Below are 26825 nucleotides of genomic sequence, written 5' to 3'. Positions count from 1 at the left end.
GGGTACCCGGATCCGGATGAGCATCCCTGAACTACAGTACCTAGCCCAGAGATGGCTAGCAACCCTGATCCGTCACCGGCATCACCCTCTGCACTGCCTGTCAGCGTGTCATAGATGCCCTACAGTTCCAGAGATCTTCAGAGTGCTTCAGGGAACAACCAGATTGCCTTTTGCTCCAGAGATTTGGAAGCGGACGTTTCCTCGGTCTGTTCCAACCTTGCCATTGAGGAAGATATTCTCCCACGGAAGCTCCTCGCCCTGACTGAAGTCGGGCGCAACCACGACCCTGTTGTCTCAGGTCCTGAGAAGGCCGGATGGGGGTTGAGTTTTCAAGAGGGGGCTTTCAATGAGATTCCTTCTTCTACTGTGCTTGGCACTGATCTAGGCACGCTTGTGTGGCCTTCGGAATTCCCTGCTGACATGCAGGAGATTCAAGCAGGACTCCCTGAACAAAACCAGGTACTGTACTCACCTTTGGGGAAACAGGGAGATGGGGACACCTTACCTGCTATCTTTACTGTACCTAACGCAGCTGTGCGGGAGGTATCAGATTCAAACGTACAGCCAACTGATTGTCATTTAGAGGTTTCTGCACCTGTCATAGTTGAGAAAAATGCATGTGTCAGTATTAACAATTGTTATGTAAATGCTGCTGTACCTGTTCTGGCCAGTACATTAGCCATGGCCAGCCACGTGAACTCAGAGCCGACAGGAGGGATTCCCTCGGACGATTCTGACCTTCAGGCGGGTGACGCTCCTGCTAAATATGACATGCCATGTTATGCAAATGTTTGTGATAATGTTGTACATGATTTTGAGTACGCTGGCTGAGGCTTTCAGTGTCATCAGCAGTCTGGACTATCTGGAGAAGTCTCGGCTTCCCCTGATATCTCTGACCCCCAGACCAATGTCAATATTGATGTGATTTACACAAAAGGTGATGTAGATTGTGTTGTGCCCACATTAGCCAGTGCATGTCATATGGCTAAGAGCCTGAGCTCACAGCCACCAGAAGGGGTTCCAGCCCACTCTGATCACTGTGATCACCAGGCCTGTGAGAAGTCTGTAAGTGATATATTGTGTGATGATGACAATCCCTGTGTAACTGTGCTGGAGGACACTCTCAGTGTTTCCAGTAACCTGAGCGCAGAGCATACCGGCATGCCTGTCAGCTCTGACCCCAGCAGGGAGTATGTTTCTCAGCAGCTGACCGCAAACCCTACTAAACAGCTGACTGAGACTTGTAGTCCCACATCCGTGAGGATACTACAGAGCAACTCCAACCTGGATGTGCTTGCGGGCCTGACCGCTAAGCTGCCAGCAGTTGAAGCTCAATTAAAGGTGTGCAGGGAGAAGGGTAAATACTTCAGTGACTCCATTCCCCAGGTAGCAGACACCCCAGGTGAAAGCATGATCCCTGTGAATGTGTTAGGAGCCCATGCAGACAGAACACGGGAAGTCCTAGGAGTGTACAGCCAGTTAGAACAGGAAAAGACAGATCCCCTGTTAGGCTTGATAGCTCCCACACTAGAAGTGGCGGATGATGTGAACGTCACCCCCCACCTCTCTTACTCCCAGAAGGCCTCGCTGGAGCGCACTGCGCACCCACAGTGAAACCTTCACCAGGACCCTGGGCAGACCAGTACAGCAGTTCACAGAAGGGGCGCGGGGACCCACAAGCCCTTACGGCAGATCCCCTATCTCACTGCTCCTGCGGTGCAAGCAGAAGAGAAAAGGAAGTTTGAGGAGATGTTACAGATAGCAGTCTTCCAAAAATCCTCTAGCCCACAGGCCGCCAGGTCCTGTGAGGTCTATAGGAGGCCGGACAAAATCACCATAACCGTTGCGTATTCCATGCCTTAAATCGGTGATCTGTTGGATTGGCTGGCGTCTGCCAACTATCTAACAATCATGGATCTGAGTCACGGATACTGGCAGATTCCAAGCATGTCTGAAGCGCGCAAGGAATCCGCGTTCATCATGCCCTTTGGCCCACATGCATTAATGCAGATGCTTTTTGGGGTGATGAATGCCCCAGCCACCTTTCAACAAGCCTGGAGTCACCTGTTGGAAGGCCGTCACGATTGTGCAGACGCTTACCCGGATGACATCACTGTGTTCCGCCCAACATGGGAGCAACACCGCGATCCCTCATCCCTGGTACTAGGACAGACGTCAGCTGCAAATCTGACTGTTGGAAAAGAAAGATCAGATTGCCATGACTGAGGTGAAGAGAGAGATTGGGGAGATGCTGCAGTCAGGAGTCACTCCGTCTCCCGGAGTAAACCCCGGATCAGGTGGTCTTCATTGCTGCAGTGAACCCTATAAAGCAGAGAAAGTTTGTGATGCCCAGCTCCACCACCACACTTAAGGGGGGGGGGGGGGAGATGTGACGGTTGGGTTCACCAGCAGAACCACGTAATCGGCGCAATCGTACAAAATTGTGCACAAAATCAGTTCTGGAGTACCCTTTTAAATTCATTAGCCTGCTTTTAGAAAATGAGTGTTTTTCCATCTCACAACCCCTGCACTGGGGGGATGTGAATGTTGTTTATGCTTCCCCAAGAGCAGCAATAAACCCTAAAACCAGAGCCATTCACATAGCACACAAATCTACTTCAAAGGTGATACTAGCTAGGCCTGGACAAACAGGCCGGGTCATAAACTCATTAGGACCCATTCACATTCCTGCATCTAGCCTGAGGGGAGTTAGAGATTTGGGGAGAATGACTTTTAACACTAGAATTACCGAGTTTTCTATTTTCTGTTGCAAGGCTAGAGGTGTTATTCACCCCTGCTGAGATGTTCACAGGTCTTCAGGGTTGATTATTTTCAATCTATTGTTGTGCAAACCACCCATTACCTGTAAGGCTTTGCACATTTGAATTTGTGTACAGAGTACTGTGTGAGACTTGGACACCTTCAGAAGTGCCTGCCCTATCTATACAAAATATCCCCCACATTCACTGACCTGCAAATTCACAATATATGGAAACACATGTCTTTTATAAAGAATTGTGTGAAAATAGAATGAAAAGTTGCTGATACAATGACATGAATACAATGAAAACTTGCAGATTTTATTTAAGTATTTATATAGCGCCAACATATTACGCAGCACTGTGCAGAGTATATTGTCTCGTCACTAACTGTCCCTCAGAGGGGCTCACAATCTAGTCCCTGTCATAATCATACAGTATGTCTATGTATGTATCATGTAGTGTATGTATCGTCATCTAGGGCCAATTTTATGGGGAAGCCAATTAACTTATCTGTATGTCTTTGGGATGTGGGAGGAAACCGGAGTGCCCAGAGGAAACCCACGCAGACACAAAACTCTGTTGCCGATTCATGCAGCAAAATGCAATCAGAGGGCAATTGGCACTTTTGGCAGTGTTCCATTGACATGACAAATGATGACAGACTGAGGCATTCCATTGCCATGGCAGTATGGCAGATACTGTAATGCAATAAGGCTGGCTTTTCACAACATATGAATGCTGTAGAGGTGGCCAAAAGGTGTGATGCTGTCCATGGCATTCATTTCAATTCTGTTTGTAAGAACAATCATGTGTCCTGTTGGTGCCATTGTGGATTGCTGGCCAGAAAACTTTCTGGTGCCAGTAACCAAAGAGACAATGCCCCGAAATAGATTCATTTCAATTATGCAACACCTTCGATTTGATGACAAGGACACGCGAGAACAATGGGTGAAAACAGACAAATTTGCTGCAATCTCTGACATCTGGACACGCTTCAAGAAGAACTGTGCTGAGAGTTTCACTCCAGGAGAACACATGACCATAGATGATCAACTGTTCCCTACCAATGTTCGTTGTCCATTCACACAGTATATCGCAACCAAGCCAGACAAATTTGGGATCAAGTTCTGGATGGCCACGGATTTGGAGACCAAATATGTCTGCAATGCATCTCCTTACTTGGGAAAGGACCCCAGTCGTCAGAAGGGAGAGAGGCTGGCAGAGAACGTGGTCAGGAATCTGATGGAGCCATTTTTGGATGATGGGAGAAATGTCACGACCAGGGGTGTTTCTAGCCACTTTGTCACTCCAGGCAAGAAAACCTGTGGCGCCCCCCCCCCCCCCGAAATCTCAGGGCCAGCCAGGGGAGAGGGGGGCATATAATATTAAGAGGGGGCACGCCATTCGCCACTCACTATGAGGGTCTGTCTCCCCTCTGCAGACTGTGTGCGCACACTCTGTGCACTGTGCAGCATGTATGTCTCCCTCCCTCTGACTCTGAGACTGCCCAAACCCACACGCAGCAGGCATGATGCTATATGCCAGGGGTCTGCAACCTTTAAGAATTAAAGAGCCACTTGGGCCCATTTCCGAAAAGAGAAAAAAAACTGGGAGCCGCAAAACCATTATAAAACAGATATGACCCCAATATGCACAAATCGTTAGCAGATATGACCCCAATATGCACAAATCGTTAGCAGATATGACCCCAATATGCAGATATGACCCCAATATGCACAAATCGTTAGCAGATATGACCCCAATATGCACAAATCGTTAGCAGATATGACCACAATATGCACAAATCGTTAGCAGATATGACCCCAATATGCACAAATCGTTAGCAGATATGTCCCCAATATGCACAAATCGTTAGCAGATATGACCCCAATATGCACAAATCGTTAGCAGATATGACCCCAATATGCACAAATCGTTAGCAGATATGACCCCAATATGCACAAATCGTTAGCAGATATGACCCCAATATGCACAAATCGTTAGCAGATATGACCCCAATATGCAGATATGACCCCAATATGCACAAATCGTTAGCAGATCTGACCCCAATATGCACAAATCGTTAGCAGATATGACCCCAATATGCACAAATCGTTAGCAGATATGACCCCAATATGCACAAATCGTTAGCAGATATGTCCCCAATATGCACAAATCGTTAGCAGATATGTCCCCAATATGCACAAATCGTTAGCAGATATGACCCCAATATGCACAAATCGTTAGCAGATATGACCCCAATATGCACAAATCGTTAGCAGATATGTCCCCAATATGCACAAATCGTTAGCAGATATGTCCCCAATATGCACAAATCGTTAGCAGATATGACCCCAATATGCACAATTCGTTAGCAGATATGACCCCAATATGCACAAATCGTTAGCAGATATGACCCCAATATGCACAAATCGTTAGCAGATATGTCCCCAATATGCACAAATCGTTAGCAGATATGTCCCCAATATGCACAAATCATTAGCAGATATGTCCCCAATATGCACAAATCGTTAGCAGATATGACCCCAATATGCACAAATCGTTAGCAGATATGACCCCAATATGCACAAATCGTTAGCAGATATGTCCCCAATATGCACAAATCGTTAGCAGATATGTCCCCAATATGCACAAATCGTTAGCAGATATGACCCCAATATGCACAAATCGTTAGCAGATATGACCCCAATATGCAGATATGACCCCAATATGCACAAATCGTTAGCAGATATGACCCCAATATGCACAAATCGTTAGCAGATATGACCCCAATATGCACAAATCGTTAGCAGATATGACCCCAATATGCACAAATCGTTAGCAGATATGACCCCAATATGCACAAATCGTTAGCAGATATGACCCCAATATGCACAAATCGTTAGCAGATATGACCCCAATATGCACAAATCGTTAGCAGATATGACCCCAATATGCACAAATCGTTAGCAGATATGACCCCAATATGCACAATCCTACAGCAGAAATGACCCCAATATGCACAAATCCTTAAGCAGATCTGAAAAGAAAAACCCATTTACTCACCTAGTCAGAAGAACTCCTGTCACGATCTCCTCCTGTCACGATCTCCTCCTGTCACGATCTCCTCCTGTCACGATCTCCTCCTGTCACGATCTCCTCCTGTCACGATCTCCTCCTGTCACGATCTCCTCCTGTCACGATCTCCTCCTGTCACGATCTCCTCCTATCCCGACCTCCGGTCCCGACCTCCTTGTGGCGCGCAACTCCCTCGGCTCCTCTTCCTTCCTTCCCAGGGCCAGCCAGGGGGGCATAAAAAAATGATCAATAGCTGCGAGCAGCAGAGGCAGAGCAGAGGGCACTCACTGTGACTCTGTGAGCCGGTGTCGCCTCTCTCTGCATGTAGCAGCCAGCCGCCCTGGTGCGTCACTTCTTCTAGACTTCTACCCACGTGTGACAGCCAGGCGGGGGGCAGAGTTAGGGGCGGCGCCGAGTGTGTAAATAAATCAGCGTGCTGCGATCGCACGCTCAGCAATCAGCACAGTCTGAGAAGGAGAGGGGGCGGAGTTGGACCAGTAGGCGGCAGCCAGCACACACTGTCTGCACAGCACATATAAACTAACGTGCGTGCAGGCTTGCAACTGCTCGGACTCGGAGGCTCTGAATGGAGAAGACTCGAGGAAGGGGGCGGACCAGTAGGCGGCGCCGGGCACAGGCTGAGCTGCCTGTCACAGCCGGCGCCGACCTGGCTGGCTGAATGCAGAAGGAAAAAAAATAAATAAATAAACACTGACGCACAGAGGAGCGCCCACTGCCACCAACTGCGCTATAGGCAAAAATGTATAGTTGCCTAATGGCACAGACGCCCCTGGTCACGACGGACAATTTCTTTACTTCACTGTCACTGTCGCACAGACTGCTGCAGCGCAAACCAACGCTATTGGGCACGGTGAATAAAGTCCGGCGTGAACTTCCTCTGCTTGCAAAAGACACTGCACAGCGAGAGGTATTCTCCACTTCAGTGCTTAGAAGTGGCAGTGTCTCCTTGACAATTTATGCACCTAAAAAAAACCAAGACTGTGTGTGTTCTAAGTTCCATGCACCAAGACGTGACGATTGGTGACGGCAGAAAGAGGAAACCCAACACGATAACAGACTATAACCACATGAAGGTATGTGAATGTGTGTATAATTTTACACCAGTGCTCAGTGGCGTCGCTATCGCTATTTTGGGGGGGCCCGTGCCCCCAACATTTTCTGGGGTGCTCCCAATCTATTTCCAGGGGTGCCAGCAGCGTCAGACCTCGATCAGCCGGCGACCAGTTAGAGCGGGCGCTAGCACCTAGCGGACACCGCTGATATGCGGAAGTGACATCACTCCTGCAGATTTGCATCCGGCGCCCGCTCTAACTGGTCAGGTCGCCCACTGATCGAGGTCTGACGCTGTGGGCTGCGAGGTGAGGGGTCCCTGTCACTCACTATCTAACGGTTGTGGTCAATGGATCATACTCAAAATGGGAGACTGTTAGCAGTGGGGTCCCACAGGGGTCTGTACTGGGTCCAGTGCTCTTCAATTTATTTATTAATGACCTAGTGGATACAGTAGTGAGCAATGTTGCTATTTTTGCAGATGATACAAAATTGTGCAGAATCATCAACTCTAAGGAAGATAGTGTTATATTGCAACAGGATCTGGATAGGATGGCTATATGGGCACATACATGGCAGATGAAATTCAATGTTGACAAATGTAAAGTCATGCATTTTGGTCGTACCAATGGTCTAACACCATACAAAATAAATGGGATACAGTTGGGGACATCAAACTTGGAGAAGGACTTAGGAGTACTCATCGACAACAAGTTAAATAATCGTACTCAATGCCAAGCCGCTGCAGCTAAAGCTAACAAAATTTTGGGATGCATTAAAAGGGAAATAAAAACTCGAGATGCTAGCATAATATTGCCCCTGTTTAACTCTCTAGTAAGGCCACATCTGGAATATGGAATTCAGTTCTGGGCACCACATTACAAAAAAGATATTGCAGTTTTAGAGCAGGTGCAGAGACGAGCAACAAAATTGATACGTGGGATGGAAGGTCTCACTTACCAAGAAAGGTTAGATAAACTGGGTTTATTTAGTCTAGAGAAAAGACGCCTTAGAGGAGATCTAATTAACATGTATAAATACATCAGAGGGCAATATAATAGCTTGGCGGATGAGCTTTTTGTCCCTAGGCCTTCTCAAAGGACTAGAGGACATGATCTGCGCATGGAGGAAAAACGTTTTAGCCATTTATTTAGGAAAGGGTTCTTTACAGTAAGAGTGATTAAGATGTGGAATGCATTGCCACAGGAAGTCGTTATGGCAAACTCTATACCTGCATTTAAAGGGGGCTTAGATGCTTTCCTTGCGTTGAATGACATCCATGGCTACAATTACTAGGTAATGCCAATGATGTTAATCCAGGGATTTTATGATCAACAGGGATATGTGAGGGAGCAGGCTGGAGTTGTACTTTGTACTGGTTGAACTCGATGGACGTATGTCTTTTTTCAACCAAAGTAACTATGTAACTATGTAACTATGTAACGGGGGTCCCTGCTGTCACTCACTACCTAACTGGGGGACCCTGCTGTCACTCACTACCTAACTGGGGGTCCCTGCTGTCACTCACTACCTAACTGGGGGTCCCTGCTAATGTCCCACCATTGCTAAGTTAATGTAAATTTGTCTCCACCCGTGACCACACCCACATTTTGGTCCATGGCCACACCTAGTTTTCGGCGCGACGCGCTACGCGTGCCGCACAACGTTACCCTCATATTTTTCGGCGCGCTAGCAGCAGTGTGCTGATCTCTGCTGCCTACAGTATGTACAGTATAAGCTGTTCTCTAGTGCCTGCACTGTGTGCTGATTTACCTCCAGTGTGTACAGTGTAAGGTGTTACTCTGTGCCTTTACTGATTGTAAACCAGCTGTATTGTATGCTGGTCCCTGCTACTTTCAGTATGTACAGTATTAGCTGTAAAGCCTGGCACACACATACAATTTTGATTAGACAATTTAAGCTCTGTTCATCAAATTCATTGTCTGTTGGCCCACTTACTGCATGGGGGTGGTAAAATTGGTCAGTGATTGACCAATCAAAATTGTATGTGCGTATACATCTTTGATCTATGCCTATAGTGATTGTAAATTATCTAAATAAAGGACAGGGGGCTCCATCCAATATTTCGATGGGCAGGCCCGTTATCTGTAGCTTACACCACTGCTGGCCACGCCCACTCACTGCATGACCACACCCAATTTTTGTTGCGACCGCACAGGTGCCCCCGATCTCCAAGGACCGAAGGAACTCCCCTGCCAGTGCTACAATGTTTTCTGATGTGTACTATACAGACCTATAGAAAAAAAGCACATATACTCATGTCTCTCTCTCTCTCTGCTTTTACAGTGTGGTGTAGACGTGTTGGACCAAATGGCACGGATGTATTCCATAAGAGCAGCAACACGCAGGTGGCCAGTAGCAGTTTTTTACAATATGCTGGACCTGGCGGCGGTGAATGCCTACATTTTGTACAAGGCATGTACAGGGTGGACAGGCAAAAGAAGATTGTTTCTTAGTCTTCTAGCTAAGGAACTCCGTTGCCGATTCATGCAGCACAAGGAAATATTGGCACAAAGGCGGGCTGCTGAAGCTGTTGCAGCTGCTGTGCCAGGGACTGTACAGACAACACAGTGCAAGGTGCGAGAGCTGCAACAGGAATCGCAGCAGGTTTACCTGTGCAACATGTCAGAAATTCACCTGTGCCAAATGCAGGGACGATGGACACTGGGTCTGCAAACGCTGTAAACTCTGTAAAGTTTGAAACACTGAAAAATAAAACAGAATTTTTGCGTTTTGCGCGATCGTGAATTTTCGCGCGAAACCAATATCTATAAACGTTATCGATACACACCAAGCCGTTCATTCCGCTCCTCCAATGAACTTCGCCTGACCGTCCCCCGCATCACCCAGTCCCATGCACGCCTCCAGGACTTCTCAAGAGCCGCTCCAACACTATGGAACTCCCTACCTCCACCCATTATGCTGGATAGACACGGTGAGTTTCCGCATCGAATGCGCCACTCGATTCCCATCGATTTGAATATTTCTGAGCATTTCCGAGCGCATTTTGATGATTTTTAGGTCGATTGCCATGTAAATTATGGCAAATCGACCTAACGATCCATCGAAATGCGAATCGGACATGTCGGAAATAAACAAATCGACGGGAATCGAGCGGCGCATCGAGTGCAGGAACGCACCGTGTGTATCCATAGCTATGCACTTGAGTGAACCTAACTTGCCTAATCTCCATTCTCCCATCCAATGACTGACTATGCATTACCTTGTACTCATACTGTGCTCACACAAAGAACAGAATTCTCTGGTTGTGGGGGATGGGAGGTGGGCATTTAGAGTAACTCAGATCCAAGGTGATTTAGTTCAAGTAAACAAATGTAAATGTGTGTTTTCAGAACAAAAGAAAGAGAACAATGGAGTTGATAGCATGTTAAAAAACTCAGCAGGGGTGCTAGGAGGTGTGAGGTCAAGGGAATTTACACAGATCTGTGCAGCCCTGGTAAATCTAGTGTTAATTCACCTTGATATGGAGGAATAAGTCATTCAGACATTTTACTAAATTAATCCGTTTTCTGTCGAGACTAGCCAATACAAAATTAGCAGACCATTATTAGTAATGATTTGTGTGTGGTGGAACCAATCAGAATGTTCCTACCATTATCCAAAAACAAGCAACAGTGTGATTTGCCTTGGGATACCACAAGATGCACATGTTTGGTATCTGTGTGACACAGAGAATGCTAGAAGTGCGCCCGTGTCACTCGCTGCAGGTTGTGGTCGGCTGTTGCCGAGCTATGATCATTCCAGTTATTGCCTATTCTTTCTGCTTGTCATGACAAAGGGCGGGAGAAGGTATACAACACCCATCTCCTTTTACAACTCCGCCCTCTGGCAGAGGAAGAGTTAAAACCGACACTGCTGGACAGAGGAGAGAGTCTTTTGTCCAGCCATCCGATACCATCAAAGGAATTGGCATTACAAGACCATCTAGATCTACAAGATCTATTCCACAGAACTTTCCATAACTGGACTTTAAATCTTCTGTTGGATTTCATATCACAAAGGACACGGTAACTTGACAAACTGCTCAGACTGTAATCAGCTATTATTTTCATATTGAACCCTTATTATTTCTGTATTCATTTGTTGCTATTGCTATATTTTGTTCTGCATTATTTCTTTAAATAAACGATTAAAAAATCGTTCGTCTAAGTGCTGTTCTGAAACAAATCTCCGCCAAAAGAATTCACATCTTCAGAGAGACATGTTACCATAACTGTTTGATATTAAATATTGTTAGTTTTGCTATCTCTAGAAAGGTTGTCAAATTAACCCTTTTTCCTACAGGATTTAGCTAGAGTTAGAATAAGCGCATTCGCACGCTTTTATTGCGGATTAATGGCAGTGACCTGGCCTCTATATGAGAGCACAGATTGTACTGATTGTATATACAATTGAAACTGGACTATGTATGGACTCACCAACCAATCCAAAAGGTTACTTTGCCTGCAGTTCTGACTGTCTTCAGGATTCCCTCAGAGCCTGAGGCTTTATGGTAAACTGCAGCAAAGGGAACAGGAATTGGTGGGTGACTGCGCATACGTCGCAGTAGCCTAGTTCCATTGACCACAGTATAGGTAGCCTAGTTCCATTGCCCACAGTACAGGTAGCCTAGTTTAGTTGCCCGCAGTATATGTAGCCTAGTTCCATTGCCCACAGTATAGGTAGCCTAGTTCCATTGCCCACAGTATAGGTAGCCTAGTTCCGTTGCTCACAGTATAGGTAGCCTAGTTTAGTTGCCCACATTATAGGTAGCCTAGTATGCTGGGGCCACAGTTAGTTTTAGGTGAAGTGAGCAGATTCTAAGGCGTAGGTGGGGTGGGAGTACCTCAATCATCAATGCAGACTCTACATTGATGATTGAAGCACTTCCACCCCACCTATGCCTTCTCTGCCCTCAACCCACCTTCACCTAATACTAACTACTGCCGAGTATTGTGAGGGGAAGCCACAGCGTGCCGTTAACTTACTCACCTGCTCTACTGCCGGAATCCACGATGCATCCTCCTGTTAAATTCAGCTCTACCCTTAGAGCCTGATGTGTCTTCCTGCATCATGTGATTACACGCATGCAGGAAGACATGCCAGCACTAGGGGGAGCGCTGAGAGGAGGTCAGACATCGCTGGACTCCTGCGGTGTAGCAGGTGAGTTAATGTCAACCTGCAGCTTCTGTTTGCAAAACTCTTCATTTGGGCAGCAGCAGGAGGTCTCTGGTGTCACGCCCAGCCATGGTGACACACAGAGCGGACCACTCCTGCCACCAGCCCCTCTGTACACCACTGTCTTCGAATGAGTTACAATCATGTAAGAGAAAATAACTGCATAGGTTTTTTGACACCGGTTTTCTGTTAGCCTGTTCTCAGCTAGTACTAAAATTGAGGTGATTGTGAGAGGTGGGACCGGGAACTAGGGATTTGTGACAATAAGTACTAGGGAGTCCAAAGAGATTGTTCCAGAACATGGCCTATATCAGGATCAGACTCTCCCTCCCATAAGAAGATTGGCTTAGACAGGAAATACCTCTGCCATAATGTTGGGTTGTCAACATTGGGTTGGGTGCACTATTTTGCTTGAGTTATCTGACATACATTGAACATATTTAAGTAGACAAGACAAGACAAATAACATTTATATTGCGCTTTTCTCCTGGCGAACTCAAAGCGCCAGAGCAGAGCAGCAGCCACTAGAGCGCGCTCTATTGGCAGTAGCAGTGTAAGGGAGACTTGCCAAAGGTCTCCTACTGTATTAGTGCTGGCTTACTGAACAGGCAGAGCAGAGATTCGAACCCTGGTCTCCTGTGTCAGAGGCAGAGCCCTTAACCATTACACCATCAGCCAACTGCTGAGGTTCTGAATCAACAATAATTTAGGTCAAACTATAACACATTTTATGTAAAGGGCTTAGAAGCATTCTATTAGAACCCATCATATTGTGCTCCCCCCTATTATCAAAAATCCTGGCTGAAACCATGTGTTTCACTTTGGTTTCCTCTCTCATAGCCTTACAATAGGATGCAGCCATGTGGTGGGCGCAGACTTACCCCCCTTGGCTCCCCTATCACTGTGATGATATTGTGGAAGATGTATGATTTCACTTCTCTAATACATCTCACCTGCTCCTCCTCTTTACCAATCTTCTCTTTTTTTCTTCTGTCCTTTCTCCTCATAGGAGAGTGTTGACTTGAATTAATAATTTTAAAAAAAGGGGAGGGGTTGTTTTTGCTCCCGCCCTTCCTTGTATATTTCTCTTTTCTGTTCTCCTCTGCTCCCTATTCTCCTTGCCACACTGTGATCCTACAGAACACGTGCCACCATTAATCAAGACAGATGTGTAGGAAAGACCACAAAAAAGGGATAGAGGTTAAAGGAAGAGAAGGAGGAGAGGTTAGGAGGGGGGGGGTGGGGGGAGTGGAAGAGAGACCAAAGATAGGGGGAGAGGATAAAGGAAGAGCAGGAGGAGAGCTCAGAGGGAGAGGAGGGGAGGAGAGACCAGATAAAAGAGAGAGAGGATAAAGGAAGAGAAAGGGGAGAGCTCGGGGGGAGGAGTGTGTAGGAGAGACCACAGAAAGGAGAGAGAGAGGATAAAGGAAGAGAAAGGGGAGAGCTCGGGGGGAGGAGTGTGTAGGAGAGACCACAGAAAGGAGAGAGGGAGGATAAAGGAAGAGCAGGAGGAGAGCTCAGAGGGAGAGGAGGGGAGGAGAGACCACAGAAAGGAGAGAGGGAGGATAAAGGAAGAGCAGGAGGAGAGCTCAGAGGGGGAGGAGTGGAGGAGAGACCACAGAAAGGAGGGGGAGGATAAAGGAAGAGAAGGAGGAGAGCTCAGAGGGGGAGGAGTGTGTAGGAGAGACCACAGAAAGGGAGAGAGAGAGGATAAAGGAAGAGCAGGAGGAGAGCTCAGAGGGGAGGAGAGACCACAGAAAGGAGAGAGAGGATAAGGGAAGAGCAGGAGGAGAGCTCAGAGGGGGAGGAGAGACCACAGAAAGGAGAGAGAGAGGATAAAGGAAGATCGGGAGGAGAGCTCAGAGGGGAGGAGAGACCACAGAAAGGAGAGAGAGGATAAAGGAAGAGCAGGAGGAGAGCTCAGAGGGGAAGGAGGGGAGGAGAGACCACAGAAAGGAGAGAGAGAGGATAAAGGAAGAGCAGGAGGAGAGCTCAGAGGGAGAGGAGGGGAGGAGATACCACAGCAAGGGAGGGAGGATAAAGGAGGAGCAGGAAGAGAGGTCAGAGGGAGAGGAGGGGAGGCCACAGAAAGGAGAGAGAGGATAAAGGAAGAGCAGGAGGAGAGCTCAGAGGGAGAGGAGGGGAGGAGAGACCACAGAAAGGAGAGAGAGGATAAAGGAAGAGCAGGAGGAGAGCTCAGAGGGGAAGGAGGGGAGGAGAGACCACAGAAAGGAGAGAGAGAGGATAAAGGAAGAGCAGGAGGAGAGCTCAGAGGGAGAGGAGGGGAGGAGATACCACAGCAAGGGAGGGAGGATAAAGGAGGAGCAGGAAGAGAGGTCAGAGGGAGAGGAGGGGAGGCCACAGAAAGGAGAGAGAGGATAAAGGAAGAGCAGGAGGAGAGCTCAGAGGGAGAGGAGGGGAGGAGAGACCACAGAAAGGAGAGAGAGGATAAAGGAAGAGCAGGAGGAGAGCTCAGAGGGGGAGGAGTGGAGGAGAGACCACAGGAAGGAGAGAGAGGATAAAGTAAGAGCAGGATGAGAGCTCAGAGGGGGAGGAGAGACCACAGAAAGGAGAGAGAGGATAAAGGAAGAGCAGGAGGAGAGCTCAGAGGGAGAGGAGGGGAGGAAAGGCCACAGAAAGGGAGAGAGGATAAAGGAAGAGCAGGAGGAGAGCTCAGAGGGAGAGGAGGAGAGCAGAGACCACAGAAATGGAGAGAGGATAAGGGAAGAGCAGGAGGAGAGCTCAGAGGGGGAGGAGGGGAGGAGAGGCCACAGAAAGGGAGAGAGAGGATAAAGGAAGAGCAGGAGGAGAGCTCAGAGGGAGAGGAGGGGAGGAGAGACCACAGCAAGGGAGAGAGGATAAAGGAAGAGCAGGAGGAGAGCTCAGAGGGAGAGGAGGGGAGGAGAGACCACAGAAAGGTGAGAGAGGACAAAGGAAGAGCAGGAGGAGAGCTCAGAGGGGGAGGAGAGGAGGAGAGCCCACAGAAAGGAGAGAGAGGATAAAGGAAGAGCAGGAGGAGAGCTCAGAGGGGGAGGAGAGACCACAGAAAGGAGGGAGAGGATAAGGGAAGAGCAGGAGGAGAGCTCAGAGGGGGAGGAGAGGAGGAGAGCCCACAGAAAGGAGAGAGAGGACAAAGGAAGAGCAGGAGGAGAGCTCAGAGGGGGAGGAGAGGAGGAGAGCCCACAGAAAGGAGAGAGAGGATAAAGGAAGAGCAGGAGGAGAGCTCAGAGGGGGAGGAGGGGAGGAGAGACCACAGAAAGGAGAGAGAGGATAAAGGAAGAGCAGGAGGAGAGCTCAGAGGGAGAGGAGGGGAGGAGAGACCACAGAAAGGAGAGAGAGGGTAAAGGAAGAGCAGGAGGAGAGCTCAGAGGGGGAGGAGGGGAGGAGAGACCACAGAATGGAGAGAGAGAGGATAAAGGAAGAGCAGGAGGAGAGCTCAGAGGGAGAGGAGGGGAGACCACAGAAAGGGGAGAGAGGATAAAGGAAGAGCAGGAAGAGAGCTCAGAGGGGGAGAAGTGGAGGAGAGACCACAGAGAGGATAAAGGAAGAGCAGGAGGGGAGCTCAGAGGGGGAGGAGGGGAGGAGAGACCACAGAAAGGAGAGAGGATAAAGGAAGAGCAGGAGGAGAGCTCAGAGAGGGAGGAGTGTAGGAGAGACCACAGAAAGGAGAGAGATGATAAAGGAAGAGCAGGAGGAGAGCTCAGAGGGGAGGAGAGACCACAGAAAGGGAGAGAGGATAAAGGAAGAGCGGGAGGAAAGCTCAGAGGGGGAGGAGGGGAGGAGAGACCACAGAAAGGAGAGAGAAGATAAAGGAAGAGCAGGAGGAGAGCTCAGAGGGGGGGAGGAGAGACACAGAAGGGAGAGAGAGGATAAAGGAAGAGCAGGAGGAGAGCTCAGAGGGGGAGGAGTGGGGAGACCACAGAAAGGAGAGGGAGAATAAAGGAAGAGCAGGAGGAGAGCTCAGAGGGGGAGGAGGGGAGGAGAGACCACAGAAAGGGAGAGAGGGGATAAAGGAAGAGCAGAAGGAGAGCTCAGAGGGGGGAGGAGGGGAGGAGAGACCACGGAAAGGAGAGAGGATAAAGGAAGATCGGGAGGAGAGCTCAGAGGGGAGGAGAGACCACAGAAAGGAGAGATAGGATAAAGGAAGAGCAGGAGGAGAGCTCAGAGGGGGAGGAGAGACCACAGAAAGGAGAGAGAGGATAAAGGAAGAGCAGGAGGAGAGCTCAGAGGGGAGAGGAGGGGAGGAGAGACCACAGAAAGGGGGAGAGAATAAAGGAAGAGCAGGAGGAGAGCTCAGTGGAGATTGGGCATTAGTAGTTATTTTGATGTCACAGCCAAGGATGCCACTCACCAGTTATGGACAGAGTCACTGCAGTTGAATCATCTCTTATCTGATTGGCCCCTCGGCAGTAATAAGTCCCCCCATCTCTGAGGGTCACAGCAGTCAGTGTCAGGGCCAGGTTCCCCTGTGACAGGTCTCTGGACAATGTGGTGCGTCCCGTGTACTGAGGATCCTGCTGAGAGAGGTCATCCTGACCCTCCATGAATCTGTGTACCAGAAGCTTTCCATTCCCATCCATCCTCTCCCAGAGAAGCAGCAGGTTATTCCCATCTTGTATAAAGGGAAATGTACATGGGAGTTGTACTGTATCCCCGAGATCAGCAGTCACAGTGGCGCCACCTGTGGGCAGAAAGAGAGAAATGATTAGAGTGCAGAAGACAGCTGTGTTGTGGCTCCCTCTAGAGGCCGGATGCTTTACTACCCTATAAGGGCTTGTTCACACTTAGGGCATTTTCATCCTTATTTGAAGCGCCGACGATTTGAAAATTGCCCTAAAAAGCTTGCGCAATGATTCTCTATGGGATTGATTCACTAAACTGTGCTAACTTATAGCATGGCCGCGCTAGCGTTTTGTGCGCTTTATAACTTGCGTAACGGTTTATGTGCGCTAACGTGAATTTTCGCACGAAAGCACAAATTTTCTCGCTCAAATGCGGCATAATGCATGCATTTGCACACGAAAATTTGCATTTGTGCATGAAAATTCGCATTAGAGCGTGAAAACTGTTATGCACGTTGTAACACATGCAAAACACTAGCGCTCCCGTGCTATTAGTTAGCACAGTTTAGTGAATCAATCCCTATGAGAGTGTTCACATCTGAGTGGTTTGTTTCCGATCAGCAAAGCGCTGCCTGTTACATTTTCTGAGTATTTGTGCTCAATGGAGGGTATAGGGAAATCGAATAGCGCTTGAAATATAAATACAGCGCTTTGATGAATAAATACAATGGGCCTGATTCACAACGCGGTGATAACTCAGTTATCACGCCTAAAAGACTTTAAGCATGATAACCTTTGCACTAGCAGAGTTATCACCGCTTTGTGCTGCTGATCGCGCAAAGCTCCCGCGCGCAAACGCGCAGGCACACGCGCAGGCGCACGCGCAAAGTCCCATAGGCTTAATGGGCGCTGCGCATGCGCCTGCGAGATTGCGCGCGCAGAACTTTGCGTGCGGGAGCTTTGCGCGAGATACTTCTGATCATGCCTAAACTAAGTTTAGGCGTGATAAAGGGCTTTTCACAGGCGTGCAAAGTGTTTGCACTGCTTTGTGAATTATCCCCTTGTATTTATTCATTTCCGGGTCAAAGAGTTCACTTCCTGACTTGCATCAGGAAGAGAAAAAAGCCGAAACACTCTGCAAAAGTGCTTGAAAAAAGAATTACAATTGAAAATAATACATACATAGTTACCTTAGGGACTGAACTTTTTAATATGTATGTCAAGTATATTACTGTTATTTGAAAATATGGGCTTGTAAATAGTGATGGATGCAAAACTGAAAAATGCACCTTTATTTCCAAATAAAATATTGTCACTATACGTAGAAAAGGAAGGTCCGCACCAATGTCTCCACATCCAATATACTTTATTCAGGACATATCCAAGTCAAATGACTATGATTAAGGACCTGGAGTCCGAAACATGTCAGTCAACTGTAACTGGATACGTCCTGAATAAAGTATATTGGATTTGGAGACATTGGTGCGGACCTTCCTTTTCTACGTTTATCTACTGGGCTTGGCTGCTCGTGTTCCTGCACTGTCCCACCCAGTACAGTGAAGCGGTACCTTCTGCTTTTCTCTTGTCACTATACATTGTGATAGAGACATAATTTAAATGTTGCAATAACCGGGACAAATAGGCAAATAAAATATGTGGGTTTAATTAAGGTAGCATGTATTATTTTAAAACTATAATGGTTGAAAACTGAGCAATAATGAATTTTTTCAATTCTTTTCGTATTATTCCCGTTAAAATGCATTTAGAATAAAATAATTATTAGCAAAATGTACCACCCAAAGAAAGCCTAATTGTATTAGATAACCCCCCTCCCTGGTATAGATAGCCAGATGTGTCCCCGGTATTAGCTAGTCCCCCCCCCCCCCCAGTATTGATGGCCAGATGTGCACCAAGTATTAGGTAGTCAAATGTGCACCCAGTATTAAGTACCCCGCTCCCCTGTATAGACAGATGTGACCCCAGTATTAGGTAACCTACTCGCCGGTATAGACAGCCAGATGTGACCCCAGTATTAGATAGCCCCAGTGGTGCTCATCTGAGCTAGGATATCCGAGGTACTTAGATATCCTAGCTCTTTTTTCACTATTCGAGCTCGAATACCGAGCTCGGATAGTATTAGCTATCCGGGCTGTGCTATCCGAGCGCACTCGGATAGCAAGCAGATATCCGGAGATATCCGAGCTATCCGAGCTCGGATAGCGTCACGCCAGACGTCACCTCGAGTCCTCACAAGCGAATCAGAGGGCTCCCAGCCCTCTGACTGCAGCCAATCACAGAGGGGGAGCCTGGCCAAGCCCCCCTCTATAAATAGCGGACGCCATCTTGCCTCACTCGTCCTGCTTGCGACTTACTGACTAACTGTACTGAGAGACTGCTCCAGTGCTTTTTGTCTGTGTGCAAGTGCATTGCTATTGTTCTAAACCAAGCGTTTTTACACTCCAACCAGGGACGGATCTAGACCAAGTTGCGCCTGGGGCAAGGTCAGGTTTTGGCGCCTAAAGGTCAGGTTATGGAGCCTAAACTGCCATTCCCCATCCAGTTTTGGCGCCTAATGGTCAGGTTTTGGTGCCTAAAGGTCAGGTTTTGGCGCCTAAACTGCCATTCCCCATCCAAATTTTGCCGCCTTTTTAAGAATTCAACAAACTGTGTCTGGGGCAAAAGACCCGTCTGCCCCCCCCTAGATCCGTCCCTGACTCCAACACTTGCTATTCAACTGTATTGCTTTGTATTGTAGATAGATTGTATTTTAGGCAGTTTAGTTTGTGTGATTAGGGACTAGGGAGGGAGACTGTCACTGCTGCAGCTGCCTGCTGCAGCCAGCAGCTAGGCCCTGTGCCTAGGCAAGGCAGCCTGCCCTTGCCCTGCTCTGTGCTCTAGTCTCTAGTTACCTGTGCTCTCACCTGTCCTACTCTACTGTACTACTACTTCTGTGTTAGATAGATTTGTACTATTTTGTAGTTAGCAAGGCCCAGCTTTACTGCTATACCTGTCCTGTATCTTCTCTCTGTAATCTAGTCACACCTGTTCTATTATTTAGCTAGATTCTTCTATTGTTTAGTTAGTAGTACTGTAGTGTACTCTAGTCTGTGCATAGGGACCATCCTTCAACGCGTTACCTAGGGTCTTTGTGTGCACAGTGCAGGTCTGCACTGTCCGCACCCTCTCGTTAGTGCTACAGCCGTCCTATTGTTTATATTACTTCTATTGTGTATTCGCTGAATTGTACTGTAGTCTGTGTATAGGGACACCATCCGTCAGCGTCAGCTAGGGTCTTTGTGTGCACAGTGCATGTCTGCGCTGTCCGCACCCTCTCGTTAGTGCTACACCTGACCTATTGTTTATATTACTTCTATTGTGTATTTGCTGAATTGTACTGTAGTCTGTGTATAGGGACACCGTCAGTCCGCGTCAGCTAGGGTCTTTGTGTGCGCAGTGCACGTTTGCGCTGTCCGCATCCTCTCGTTAGTGCTACACCCGTCCTATTGTTTATATTACTTGTATTGTGTATTCGCTGACTATACTGTACTGTAGTCTGTGTATAGGGACACCGTCAGTCAGCGTCAGCTAGGGTCTTTGTGTGCGCAGTGCACGTCTGCGCTGTCCGCACCCTCTCGTTAGTGCTACACCCGTCCTATTTTTTTCTATTACTTCTATTGTGTATTTGCTGACTTGTACTGTAGTCTGTGTATAGGGACACCGTCAGTCAGCGTCAGCTAGGGTCTTTGTGTGCGCAGTGCACGTCTGCGCTGTCCGCACCCTCTCGTTAGTGCTACACCCGTCCTATTTTTTTCTATTACTTCTATTGTGTATTTGCTGACTTGTACTGTAGTCTGTGTATAGGGACACCGTCAGTCAGCGTCAGCTAGGGTCTTTGTGTGCACAGTGCACGTCTGTGCTGTCTGCACCCTCTCGTTAGTGCTACACCCAACCTATTTTTTCTATTACTTCTATTGTGTATTTGTTGACTTGTACTGTAGTCTGTGTATAGGGACACCGTCAGTCAGTGTCAGCTAGGGTCTTTGTGTGCGCACTGCGCACTCTCTCGTTAGCGCTACACCGATCTCTGCTGTAGAGTACACCTGTCCGTCACCTCACACACCCACCACCACCAGTCCCACCCCATTAAAGTACCCCACTTGTCCCACCTGCCTTTACATACATACATTTTTTTTTTCATTTGGATAATATTAAAAATATACGATGTCTGGCACTGGCAGCCGCGGTTTGGGCAGGGGCAGCAAGGGCAGCAAGGGCATCGCCAAGAGAGGAGGTCGTGGGCGTGGCAGCCGCGCCACCACCACCATGCGCAGTTCTGCGTCTGCACCAGTGGCTACAGAGCAGGGACAAGGTCCTCCAGCACCCAAGGCTGAGACACCAAAGTGCGCCCCTCCATCCCTCCCACTTCAGCTGTCACACACGGATTGCTATTAGACTAAGAGGGCCACAGGGCCCACAACCTCCCCAAAACCTTAATATCTAGTTATCTGGCTTGCAGTCACTGCTATGTATCCCCTTTTCTTATTTCTTTTTGCTTCATACACAATTAAGAATGACAGCTGAATGAATTCTGCGCCCCCTCCTACACTGCGCCCTGAGGCTGGAGCCTCTCCAGCCTATGCCTCGGCCCGGCCCTGAGTGGCTATTCCGCCATTAGCCACTGGCCGTGGACGCCTTGGCCGCCCAACAGCTGGGAGTCACGCTGCAGAGACACAGCAGCAGCAGCAGCGTGTGGCGCAGATTTTCCTCTCACCGCCAGGTCGTAGCCATCCTATTGAGGAGAAGGACGCAGACTCTGTGGTGGAACTGATGGTGGATGAGCAGGCCACCATTAGCTCTGGAACCGAGTCCTCCACCCCCGCCACCACTCCTGTCCGCAAGAGCAGCAGCAGCTGACCAGCACTGCCTGGGGAGGAGGAGGAGGAGTGCAGTTCTCCAGGCCCAGCGGGCGACACCAGCACCCTGTCACTCAGCACCTTCTTATCCCCAAGCGCAGTGGGGTTATGGAATACTGTTGCGGCAGAATTGGAGGAGGAAGGAATGCTCATGGGCACTTTGGGGGATAATGCTTTGGACAGTCAGACAGTGGTGACTGTCCATCAGCCCATGCATGCAGAAGGGGAGTTTGTGGGATCCCAGCAGGACATGTTTGTGGAGGGGGAGGATGATGATGACAGGGTGAAGGACAGAGACTGGGTGCCAGGTCCTGGGAGTGGGGATGTCATCAGCTCTGAGGAGAAGGAGGAGGATGCGTCTGTGGGCCTTGCTAGGAGGATCAGCATCGCAGGCATGGGCAGGATCACAAGTGGGCGTGGTATGCAGGCCACACAGCGTGCTGATCCAGAGACAAGTTCTGCCAGTGCCACCACCAGCCGCACCAAGAACCCCCCCCCCCCCCAACCACCACAGGGAGACCAGCGGCAGCAGCACCTTCCAGCCGAAGGGGCAACTTCACCTCCCCAATATGGAATTTTTTCACCCTGCCATATGTGGAGTGCAAGTATGCCACCTGCAACCAGTGCCGCAAGCAGCTCAGCAGAGGGAAGGAGCCCTCTGCGTTTGGCACCACCTCTCTGGTCAACCATCTTGCAGGGAAACACTTTCATGAGCATGAGGAGTTCGTGAAGTTGAAGGAAGCTGGCAGTGGCAGAGCCGCCACCACTGCGAAGCCGTCGGCAGGAGCCACCCGCCCTCCTCCACCTCCTCCAGCAGCACCAGCAGGAGTGCGTCAGCAATGCACTGCTTCTCCTCCCTCTGCAACTCCTGCCGCCGACACTGAGGCCTGTTCTGGCAGCCAGTCCTCAGTGGCCTCCTCTGCTCCCTCCACTGATTCCCGTGCCAGCAAAAGGCGTCGCCAGACCCTGCTCAGCGACACCTTCCAGGGGGTGGTCAGGGTTCTGCCTCCCAGCAGCCGTCGCGTGCGTCAGCTGAACGGCTTGCTGGCACGGGCCATGTGCTCCCAACTCCTGCCTTATTCCCTTGTGCAGGAGGGGAGCGACATGCGTGCGCTCCTGATGTTTGCAGCCCCCGATTGGCCAATCCCCAGCCGACATTTTTTCACACGCACAGCCATCCCTGCACTTCACCGCTCTGTGATGGCCAATGTCGGGAGAGGGCTGGAGCACGCGGTGGTTCAACGGGTCCACGTCACCATGGACTCGTGGAGCAGCCGGTTTGGGACAAGCCGCTATCTGTCCTTCACCGCGCATTGGGTCAGCTTGGTGGAAGGGGGTGAGGATGGGGGAGCAGCATCGGGCACTGTCAGAGCAGCAGCAGCACCAACAACGCAGTGGGTGGTGCCACCATGCAGGGTCAGTGGAATTACAGCAGGTTCCTCTGATCTGCTTCCATCCTCCAGCACACCAGCCCAAACCCCCCGCCTTAGCAGCAGCCTGAAGCCCCGCCACTGCCAAGCGCTGCTGGAATTGGTCAGCCTGGGGAAGACCAAACTGACGGCGAACCATGTCCTGGCCAAACTCTGAGAGCAGGAGAGGAATTGGCTGACCCCCAGAGGCCTCAGAGTCGGAGAGGTGGTGTCCGACAATGGGGCAAACCTGGTTGCTGCAATCAGCAGGGGAGACCTGACCCACATCCCCTGCCTGGCGCACGTCCTGAACCTAGTAGTCCAAAAATTCCTGCGGACCTACCAGGGGATGGACCAACTCCTTGAGGCGGCAAGGAAGGTTGTGCATCATTTCCGGCTCTCGCCTGCAGCCGTGGCGAGCCTGGAAGAGGTGCAGAAGGAGCTGCACCTGCCACAGCACCGGCTCATGATCGATGTTCCAACTCGCTGGAACTCCACCCTGGCGATGTTGGAGCGTCTGGTTGAACAGAGGCATGCTGTCAGCCAGTACCTTGCATGAGCAACAGTTGCCTCCATCACTGCAACTGGGCGTGCCGCCACCAACCTCCCGTCCATCATCTCCACGGAGGACTTGGGGCACATGCAGCAGGTGTGCTCAGTCCTGGCACCCTTCCTGCAGGCCACCAACATGGTAAGCAGGGACCATGCAATGGTGTGCGAGTGGGTACCCTTGGTGTGTGTGCTGGACAGGGCCCTGTATGCACTGGTGGAAGAGGGAGCGGCAGCCTTGGACCAGCAGGAGCTGCAGGCAGCTTCACAGGCCACCTCTGAGGAGGAGGGCTTGGAGTTGGTGGAGGTCCCTGACCTTGCTGCTGATGAGGGGGAGCAGCAGAGCACAGCTGGAGTGGTGCGGGGGTGGAGAGAGGATGAGGTGGAGGAGGCAGAGGAAGAGGACAGCACTGTCGGCTCTGGGGCTGCCAATGATGTGCCAACAGACGTGGCCGGACTCTTCCCAATGGCAGCGCACATGCTGAGGTGCCTGCGCAAGGACCCAAGGGTGATCCAGATGAAGCAGAGGGAGGACATCTGGATCTGCATGATGCTGGATCCACGTCTGAAGGGGAAGCTCAGCCAGTTCCTGCCTGCAGGAGGAGACCGTGCGCAACAAATGAGGGATTTGCAGCTGTCCCTTGTTGAGCGCTTGGAGGAAGCCTTCCCTCAGACATCCACCCCCACTGTCCAGCCAGCACAGAGGCAGCAGCAGGTGCCTGCATCCACCAGCAGCAAGCACACGCGCACCACAGACCTGCTGTCTCTGACCCAAGAGCTTTACATGAGTGTAGAGCTGCCAAGGACTAGAGAGGAGGTGCCTGCAGCAGCATCCTTCGCCAGTCACAGACAGCGCTTGACCCGCATGGTGGCTGACTACATGGGGTCCTTCAGCGGGCTTGACAGCGTTGCCCCTGTTGATCCCATGGAGTATTGGGTCAAGCACCTGCCGATCTGGAGCGAGCTTACGCAGTACGCCCTGGAAGTGCTCTCCTGCCCCCCTTCCAGCGTTGCTTCAGTGCAGCCGGTGGAGTCGTCACTGAGAAGTGATCTCGTCTGTCTCACAAGTCTGTGGACAGACTGACGTTTCTCAAAATGAACCAGGCTTGGGTGGAAGGCGAATTCATGGCCCCTGTTGTCGGCGAGAGAAGGACATGAAGTGGCGCACACACATTACACCTGCATCTGCTGCTGCTGTATTTCTTCCTGCTTAAAATGTAATTAATTTAGAGGTGTCCAGGTTAAAAACTGTGCTGTCCCAATTGTGTATTGGACACAATGTGGGCTTCACGACCGCTGTCTGGAACCTCATGGTGTTTATTTACGGCCCTGGAACCACCGCTAGGAACCAGGGCCTATTATATCTCGCTGTCTGCCCTCCTGCTGCCTGCTGCCAGTCTGCCACACACACTCATCCTCCTCACGCTGCCTGCTGTTGTATTTCCTCCTGCTGTCTGTGTCTCCACTGCCAGGGAACACATTACAAGGTGCTGCTGCCCATGCGCCAACAGCTATTACGCTCAAAAATAACTGCCTGCATTAATTTGAAAAAAAAAATTGTAATTATTTTAGAGGTGTCCCAGTTAAAAAATGTGCTGTCCCAATTGTGTATTGGACACATCGTGGGCTTCACGACCACTGTCTGGAACCTCATGCTGTGTATTTACGGCCCTGGAACCACCGCTAGGAACCAGGGCCTATTATGTATCGCTGCCTGCCCTCCTGCTGCCTGCTGCCAGTCTGCCACACACACTCAACCTCCTCACGCTGCCTGCTGTTGTATTTCCTCCTGTTGTCTGTGTCTCGACTGCCAGGGAACACATTTCAAGGTGCTGCTGCCCATGCGCCACCAGCTATTAGGCTCAAAAATAGCTGCCTGCCCTGCATCATTTATTTTGAAAAAAAAAAATTAAATTCTTTTAGAGGTGTCCGGGTTGAAAACTGTGCTGTCCTAATTGTGTATTGGACACAATGTGGGCTTCACGACCGCTGTCTGGAACCTCATGGTGTTTATTTACGTCCCTGGAACCACCGCTAGGAACCAGGGCCTAATTTGTCTCGCTGCCTGCCCTCCTGCTGCCTGCTGCCAGTCTGCCACACACACTCATCCGCCTCACGCTGCCTGCTGTTGTATTTCCTCCTGCTGTCTGTGTCTCCACTGCCACGGAACAACATTACACGGTGCTGCTGCCCATGCACCAACAGCTATTACGCTCAAAAATAGCTGCCTGCCCTGCATTATTTATTTTGAAAAAAAAAAAAATTCTTTTAGAGGTGTCCGGGTTGAAAACTGTGCTGTCCCAATTGTGTATTGGACACAATGTGGGCTTCACGACCGCTGTCTGGAACCTCATGCTGTTTATTTACAGCCCTGGAACCACCGCTAGGAACCAGGGCCTATTATGTCAGTCACATCACACTGCTTGACACACACTACTCCTCCTCCTGTAGCTGCATTGAGCTTCTGCTGTCTGTGTGCTGTTACCACTGCCAGGGAGAACAGAAGAAGAACTATTTTCTGCTGCCACCTGCCCACCCACTCTCCTACCGACAGCTATTACCACACTACAATAGCTGCAAGCCTGCAACTACTTCCTCCTCCTGCTGATGTCTGTGTTTTACCACCGCCAGGGTACACAGAAAAAGGCGCTGTGGCTTGCAATGTGCCACTACCTACCTATTATGTCATCAACACAAATATAACTATGGTGTATTTAAAATAAAATATTTCCACAAATGAAGTAAAAAAAAATATTACAAAAGAAAGGAAAACCAAGACACATAATATAATGATAGAGAAGAAGATGATATAGAAGAAGAAGATATAGAAGAAGAAGATATAGAAGAAGAAAAAAAAGATATAGAAGACGAAGAAGAAGAAGATATAGAAGACGAAGAAGAAGAAGATATAGAAGACGAAGAAGACGATATAGAAGAAGAAGAAGAAGATATAGAAGAAGAAGATATAGAAGAAGAAGAAGAAGAAGATATAGAAGAAGAAGAAGATAATATAGAAGAAGAAGAAGAAGACGATGAAGAAGATGAAGATGAAGAAGAAGAAGAAGAAGAAGAAGATGAAGAGGAGTAAGAAGATATAGAAGAAGAAGAAGAGGAAGAAGAAAAAGATATAGAAGAAGAAAAAGATAATTGAAGAAGATACAAAAAGTAGAATATGAAGAAGATTCGAGTAGAAGAAGATATAGAAGAAGAAGAAAAAGAAGAAGATATAGAAGAAGAAGAAGATGAAGACGACGTAAATTAAGACTTACAACTTACAACCAT

At 49.2% G+C, this 26825-nt stretch overlaps 1 protein-coding gene across 1 annotated transcript in view; it reads right to left on the bottom strand.

Annotated features, from left to right (window-relative positions):
• Positions 1–26825, bottom strand: part of LOC137547387 (uncharacterized) — a 151012-nt gene that overhangs the window by 62248 nt on the left and 61939 nt on the right. Inside the window, exon 2 of the mRNA XM_068270936.1 lies at positions 16462–16791. Within this exon, the coding sequence (XP_068127037.1) occupies positions 16462–16791 (330 nt within the window). The remainder of the gene's footprint in view (positions 1–16461; positions 16792–26825) is intronic.

Source organism: Hyperolius riggenbachi, chromosome 2, assembly GCF_040937935.1.
Source record: "Hyperolius riggenbachi isolate aHypRig1 chromosome 2, aHypRig1.pri, whole genome shotgun sequence".
In the NCBI taxonomy this organism is placed as follows: domain Eukaryota; kingdom Metazoa; phylum Chordata; class Amphibia; order Anura; family Hyperoliidae; genus Hyperolius; species Hyperolius riggenbachi.
The sequence above is the reverse complement of the archived record's forward strand: the minus strand, read 5'-3'. Positions and strand labels throughout refer to the sequence as shown.